This window comes from Nannospalax galili, unplaced genomic scaffold (genome assembly GCF_000622305.1).
Source record: "Nannospalax galili isolate Female #2095 unplaced genomic scaffold, S.galili_v1.0 scaffold1569, whole genome shotgun sequence".
Classification (NCBI taxonomy): domain Eukaryota; kingdom Metazoa; phylum Chordata; class Mammalia; order Rodentia; family Spalacidae; genus Nannospalax; species Nannospalax galili.
In genome coordinates, this window is record NW_008360051.1 from 48,771 (window position 1) to 56,104 (window position 7,334).

Consider the following 7,334-nt stretch of genomic DNA (forward strand, 5'->3'; position numbering starts at 1 on the left):
GATAGGTTTATGTCATAGATTGTGGTTAGTTTCTAAGGATATGTTTATCTCCAAACTCAACAAGTTGAATTCACTAAATATCTGCAGTCCTTTGTATGTCAGTAGTGTCTTAGTAAAGTAGCTTTTGACAAAAGTCCACAGACTGAAATGCATCATTTCTCAGAGATAGAAACCTGTTTCAAACATAAAGAGAACTTCTGCTTACCTCCAAAAGGAAGACAAATGAAGTGGGAAAGTGAATTGAAAAGCTGTTAAAAGCCAACAAAATATTTTAATACTTTTCAAAAACTGCTTTATGTGGAATTTCCTTTGCTTTCACCACTTGTTTCATAGTTTAGTGAGTTCTAGATGTAATTAGACAAATGGTCTGTTGGTCCACTTAGAATAGTCAACACTTTCAGATTTTTTTCACACGGCCTATTTCCCCTGAAACAAGGGGCCAGCACCCTAAGGATGAACAGCCCGGCCTTCTGGTTCTTCATGAGGTTGGATGCCATGTGCTCAAGAGTTTATATCACCAGTTTGAGTTAAACAAGAAAACCTTCACACTGAGTTTTCAAAGAATAAAAAACAGTAGTTGGGAGAACTGGGTTATTTATCTGTGTTTAGAATGGAGACTTTTTTTAATTCTGATGTGAGTCTGGTATAGTTTAACAACATGGAGAATGATTTTTGCTTTGTTTCTTAATGACTGTGTTAATTATCTTAGTAGGACTTGAAAACAGTCCTACTACATAGACAGTAGAAGTTCTTTTTTCAAACATATGAATAGATCTTCAGTAAAAAAAAGTTTAAGACTGAGTGCTTAAGATTTCAGTGAACCATGGTGGTTCATGTTGATAGCTAGCTACTTGCTTAAGAGGATAGGGCAGGAGGATCATGAATTTGAGGCAAGCCTGGGCTGTACCTTTGGGTGTGGTGGGAGTGCAGGTCTGTAATGTAGGAAGAGGACAAGGAGGGAGGATTGCTACATTTTGAGGCCAGCTCAGACTATATAGTGAGGTCATAATAGGCCATTCAGGATTCTAACCTCACTCTCTTTAAAGTAAAAAAAACATAAAACAAACCTGGCATGTTAGCATATGCCTTTAATCCCAGTACTGGGGTGACAGAGGTAGGTGGGGTATCTGTGAATTCCAGGCCAGCCAGGGCTACGGGTCAAACAAACCAAAAACAACAAAGAACTCCAAAAGCAAAAACAAAACCCCCTACTTTTAGATATAGGAATTAGCGAACAGTTACTGCCTGCTTCCCACTTTTGTCCAGGTAGGCTCACTGCCCCACAGCCATCCCATTTGTTTATCTGTAGCCTTGCTCTATATCTACAGAATTGAGCACTTAATGACAGAGGCCATATGGCCCACAAATCCTAAAACATTTACTCTCTGGACTTCATAAGAAAGTTTGCTGACTCCTGCATTGGGAAGGTAGTTTCTCCATTCATTAAATTGCAGTTTGGAAAATGTGAATTGTAAATGCAGTTTGGGGCTATAAAGCAATGAACTGAAGCACAGTTCCTAAGTGTTTGTTAGGGTTCCTTTTGAAAGAACATGGAAAGTTTACAGTAAATTTAATACAGAAATTATAGTAGCATAAAGTTTTAGGTTCGGTATATTCCTGTAATGCTTCTCTATGAAAGTAAAATCTGTTCAGCTAATGTCTAAAATAGAAATTGGGACTGGGGAGATGGATTAGTGGATAAAAGCACTTGCCCAGCTGGAGTTTGGATAACCCAGCACCACATAAATGCCAGATGGACATAGTGGCCTGCCTGTAATCCAAGCACATGGGAGGTAGAGACAGATCCCTAGAGCAAGCTAGCCAGTTAGAGTAGCCAAATAGTGAGCTCTTTCTCAAGAGAGAGACCCTACCTCAGTGTATAAGACAGAATGAGTCTAGAAGACACTTGACCTCAACCTCTGGCCTCTACATGCACACTTACGCTGTGCACCCATATCCACACACATGTGCCCAGCCAGACACATGGACACAAACCACTCATACATTCACTTGCAAAAATTTTTTTAAAAAACTGGGTGTGGTGGCATGTGCCTTTAATCTCACTCCTAGGGAGGTAGAGATGGGCAGATCTCTGGATCTCTGTGAGATGCAGGCCAGCCTGGTCCACATAGCGACTTCCAGGTGGGCTGGGACTAGGAAGACCCTGTTAAAAAAAAAAAACTCATCAGTAGTCCACTAAAAGTGCTTTTTATAAAATAACCATCCACAGAAATAACATTAAAAATAAATTCCAAAGGAGTAATTTTTTATTGTTTTAGTAACTGTAAGCCTCTGCAGAGCAAGTTTGGAATATGCATTACAGTTTTATAATGGAATGTTTCTTTATCACCTCTTGTAGGTATATCCAGGACCTGCGCAAACTGGTGCCTATCTGGTTGCAGGAAGCTCACAGATGAGCCATCTCCAGAGCTACAGTCTTCCTCCAGAGCAGCTTCCTTCCATCAGCCAAGGAGCAGTTCCTCCTTCTGCAAACCCAGCCCTTCCTAATCAGCAGGCACAGGCTTCCTACCCAAAGTAATTTGATTATTGATGGTTCTTTGGGGATAATGCTGCTAAAATTCTTTTGATTCCTCCAGTGGTTTATAAGCATAAATCTGGATAAGAAAAATTCGAGGTAGGGGTATCACTGTTCAGACAACCACATTTTTGGTGTTGAGTGGGTTTTACAGGAATCCATGTGTAGGCCATCACTAGATCAGTATTTTAAAATTACTCTTCAGGTTGTTTTCCTCCATGTTTGAATTAGTCATGGTATTTTGTAATGTCTTTAATGAAACTAACTTGTAATTTATCATTTTCCCATGTACTTTATATATGTCTATCTGTTGCTGTTTTTTGTTGTTTGAGTGTATAGCCTTTAAGCAAATAGTTCCTCATCTTTTTCTTATGTTGGAATTTAACATTACTGTAGAAGATCCAATGTGTGCAAAGAGAAGGTACATCAGTCAATCTGTATGCCTTACAATTCCAATAGTGGGGGTGAAATGATTAATCTAGATGATATCTTCTTTCCCTGATCCCACCGCACACTCTGATTAGTATCACAGTTCTAATGGTCTTATCTAGCACACCCTAAGCCTTTCACTCTCCCCATCTGCTCATACCATAGTGTTTTTGTTTATAATAGATTAATAGTTTATAATATTTTTTTTTCCTCTTGGAAAGATGCAACTTGGGTACATTTTCTTGGAAAACTTACTGAAATCTTGAGACCCTTTATGTACTGGGCATTTTACAGTATAATAAGTTACCGTAACACAGAATCTCGAAACAACAACACAGAATCTCGAAAGAAACCAAATATGCTTAAGACAGGAAGTGTCTAGCTTACACTCAGTATTCTTTTTTGTTTTTGATTTATTTTGCTTTTGTTCATTAATCTTTCCACGTGTGTTGATTTTTATCACTCATTTCAAGGAGCTAGTATTTGTGGAGTCACTCTAATGAATGTTTGTTTTTTTTAAAAACACTTCATTTATTATTTTTACTTTATGTGTATGAGTGTATTGCTTGCATGTGTGTGAGTGCACCCGTGTCGTGCAATGCCACAGAGGTCAGAAGAGGACTTCGGATTCCCCTGGAACTGGAGTTAAGGACGGTTCGTAGCTGCCATGTGGGTGCTGGGAATTGAACCCGGGTCCTCTGCAAGAGCAGTCAGTGCTCTTAACCGCTGTTTTAATTTTATGTATATGAGTGTGCCTGCATGTAGGTAAGCACACCCGTGTTGAGCAATGCGTGCAGAAGCCAGAAAAGGGCATCAGATCCCCAGAAACTGGAGTTTTAGGTAGCTCTTAGCTGCCATGTGGGTGCTGGGAATCGAACCCAGGTCCTCTGCAAGAGCAGTCAGTGCTCTTAACCGCTGAGCCATCTCTATAGCCCCAAATGTTTGCATTTTATAAATATATTATTTTATGTGTATGAGTATATTATCTGCATGTATGTAAGGGCACCCATGTCGTGAAGTGCTACCAGAGGTCAGGAGACATTGAATCCTTTGGAACTGAAATTAGGACAGTTGTTTACTATCATGTGGGTGCTGGGAACTGAACTCTGGTCTTCCTCAAGAGCAGCCAGTGCTCTAAACTGCTGAGCTATTTCTCTAGAGAGCCCTTGAGTGTCAAATATTTGCTGAGTTCCTGTCTGATGTAAATTTTGTCCTTATGTGGTATGGCTTTTAAAAAGTGAAAGAGACTCAGTTTCAGCTCTTAAGCTACTATAGTTTTGTGGGAATACAGACATGTTAAAAGGCAGCCACAGAGAGACAGTGCCAGGAGTACATATAGATTTATCTGATGACACCCAGGAACAAGAGTTATTGGAGAGGCAGGAAGGCAAGGAGGGTGTCCTAGAGAAAATGAAACCGAGCTGAGAACAAACTAGAGAATGAACAGGCATGAGAAGGCTGAGCGTCTTAAGGACTTGCTCTTCAAAAGGTACTATGGAAATGCACAGAGAACTAAGAGTCATTGTGTGCAAGGTTAGGCCCATATGGATATAGATTGAAATAGCAGTTAGAGGTAGTTAGTAGATGTGGTTGGGGGGTGTGGAATCTCTCTCATTTCTTCTGTCCTTTTGGGAAATGCAGGAGATGAGATGCTCATGCTTCCGTCTCACTAGCCCGTGAAAGCGGTTCTTGTCAGGAGTCAGGAGCGCTGCTGATTTCTTATTGCCAGGTCCTGTAGTCATTTCACAAGTCTCCCACCTTGCTTGGCAGTTCATTCCCTGCTTTTCTGAATGTTTCACTAGATCAGGCCACTGTTAGTTCCCTTCTTACCTCAGTGATTCTCCTCAATTGGCCTTGCAAAGTGCACCTCTATATTCCTGACATCAAGGAGTCTGGGGATCACTGTTTGTACTGCTCCATTTGTTTGCAGTCATTGCCTAGAGGCCTTCATGCAGCTCCATGACTCTGAACATCATAGGTATGCTGGTGGCTGTTTATTTCACCTCCTGCCCTCCCTCAGTGACTCCAGACTTGAATAACTGACCGCCTGTGCATTATTTTCTTAGGTGTCTACTGGACAATTCACTTGACATCTGCAAAACCATTCTTTGTTCTTCTCAATGCTCTTGTCCCAGTCAACTGTAGTCATGTGTAGATTTTTCCTTTTAGTAACTGCCCACTCTGCCACTTTTCATAGATTATAAAACTGGACATTCTGAACTACTTGGTCTATTACCAAATTTCGATGGCACCTTCTTAAAATATGTATAGGGTCTGACCCTTTTCTCCTGTCTCCATTGTGGCTCTGGGTATCTCCCAGCTCTTAATTCTGCCCCTGTTCCAATGTGAACCTGTTATAGTATAAGTTGTATCTCATTACCTTTCTGCTCAGAACCAACCAATGTTTATTCCATTTCACTTACGGCTTAGCCATAATCCCAAGACTTCTAACTCCATCTTCTATGGCCCGTCCTCTTACCTGCCACTTTATCTCTTATGCCACTGCTGCAGGCTTCCTGGCCTCCTTGCTACTCCTTGAACTTAACTGGTGTTATCTGTCGTCAGAGACTTCTTTCTCTTAGCCCATAGCATGCTTTACAGTTGATATACACCCCTTTTCTTCTTAAGATCTTTGCCTAAATGATGCCTTATCTGAAAGCTCCCTCTACAACCCTGCATACGCTACAGTCCTTTGCCCCAGATGCTTCTGGTGCTGTCTACCACGTTCTGTGTTTCTCTACTGCAGTATTAACCGTTGACATTATTACAGATTTATTATCCCTTTTTTCCTACCAGAATGTAAGTTCCATAATGCTAAACATTTATTTTTCTTTATAACATCCCAGTGCCTAAAATAACTGTTTAACACATTATAGATGTTTAGCTATTTAGATATATAGATATTTAATATATGATTAAACGATTGTAAATGTTTAATAGCTTTCCTGTTTATCTCTAAATGGGTATGTAATACATTATTTAGCTGATTTAGTGTTTTCCTCTCTCCACAGTGCAATGGTTAGTTCTGTTCAAGGAAACTCATATACCGGCCAGGCTTCAATATATAGTCCTCCTGCTGCTGCTGTTGCTGCTGCTGCTGCTGCTGCTGCTGCTGCTGCTGTCCCTGTACCTGCTGATGTGGCGATATACCAGAATGCAGGACCCAATATGTCCCAGGTGCCAAACTATAGTTTAACATCATCAACCCTGCCTCAGCTAGGAGGCAGCCAACAGCCAGCTCAGCCACAGCAACCGTATTCTCAGAAGGCTCTGCTATAGGACTTGGTGTTCTTGTGGCACACACCTGCTGAATGCCACCGACAGTGCTGCGAGATTCGTTACTATCCTAAGATGTTTATCCTCAGCTTACAGGAACCTCTGGTCAGCAAGCTCAAATACTCAAGAAGGTTCAGAAAGGTAGAACAGTCTTCAATTTGCACTGACTCTCTAGAGGTTCACCCTGCCCCGAGAGGAATGAAATCACTTACAACATTTAATTCCTTTTGTAATATGAAGGATTGTTACAAGATTATTGTCTCGTGAAATTACCTGGTCTGCAAAACGTCCAAAAGTACAAGAACTGTGGCACATGTTCTGTACATATATTGATAATGTAGCCTCATTAGTGGCCATAGAATGACAGTGGTGATCATGTGAATATATTTAACACTGTATTAAATTAATGTACATTGCTGTTTTATTTTAATCATGAATAACTACCACGTTTCCTAATGTTTTGTGTGAATTTAAGGTAAACACTATCCTTTAAGCTGCGAGAGAAGGAAGTTGTATGTTGGCTCCAAGGTATTGCCCTTGTTGCAGCTTCCCGTTAAACTGGATCTTTCTATTAGGGATGCTGAGCTATGCTCACACATGTTGTGTCTCTGTAGCCTCTGCACACTACTGGCTGTCGTCACACCAGCATACAGTAGCCAACATGTTGGTACAGGTAGAACAAATAATAATGTTCCTTTTTAAACTTCATATTTTGGCATGATAGTCCAAGAATTGTGGGACCATGAGACAAAAGAAATGGAGGATCCCAGTCTTTCTATCTTATTTTTAAAGAAATAATCGTAATTTATGTTTTCCTAGTTGAACATACTGATTAGGTCTGAAGCTGTGTACTGTGTTTTGTTGGTGGCAGTGACACCGAAGATGGAGGCCGTGCATAGAAATGTGTAGACTGGAATGAAAACCTGAATTCACACTACATTTTCAAAGTCTCTTGTCATTTCTAGGGTATAAACAAAATTTGATTCATGTGTCTTATCCCCACTACTAGTTTTTAAAAATATGTCTTTAACATCTTGTATCTTTTAATTCTTCATTAAAATTGATATAAGTAGGTGTTTCAAAGTAATCTATA

At 40.3% G+C, this 7,334-nt stretch overlaps 1 protein-coding gene across 1 annotated transcript in view; it reads left to right on the forward strand.

Moving 5' to 3' along the window:
• Stam (signal transducing adaptor molecule) overlaps positions 1-6,648 on the forward strand; it is a 54,020-nt gene extending 47,372 nt beyond the window's left edge. The window contains exons 13-14 of the mRNA XM_008824104.2: positions 2,360-2,535; positions 5,977-6,648. Coding sequence (XP_008822326.1) covers positions 2,360-2,535; positions 5,977-6,244 — 444 coding nt within the window. The 3' untranslated portion in view covers positions 6,245-6,648. The remainder of the gene's footprint in view (positions 1-2,359; positions 2,536-5,976) is intronic.
• Positions 6,649-7,334: the final 686 nt, after the last annotated feature.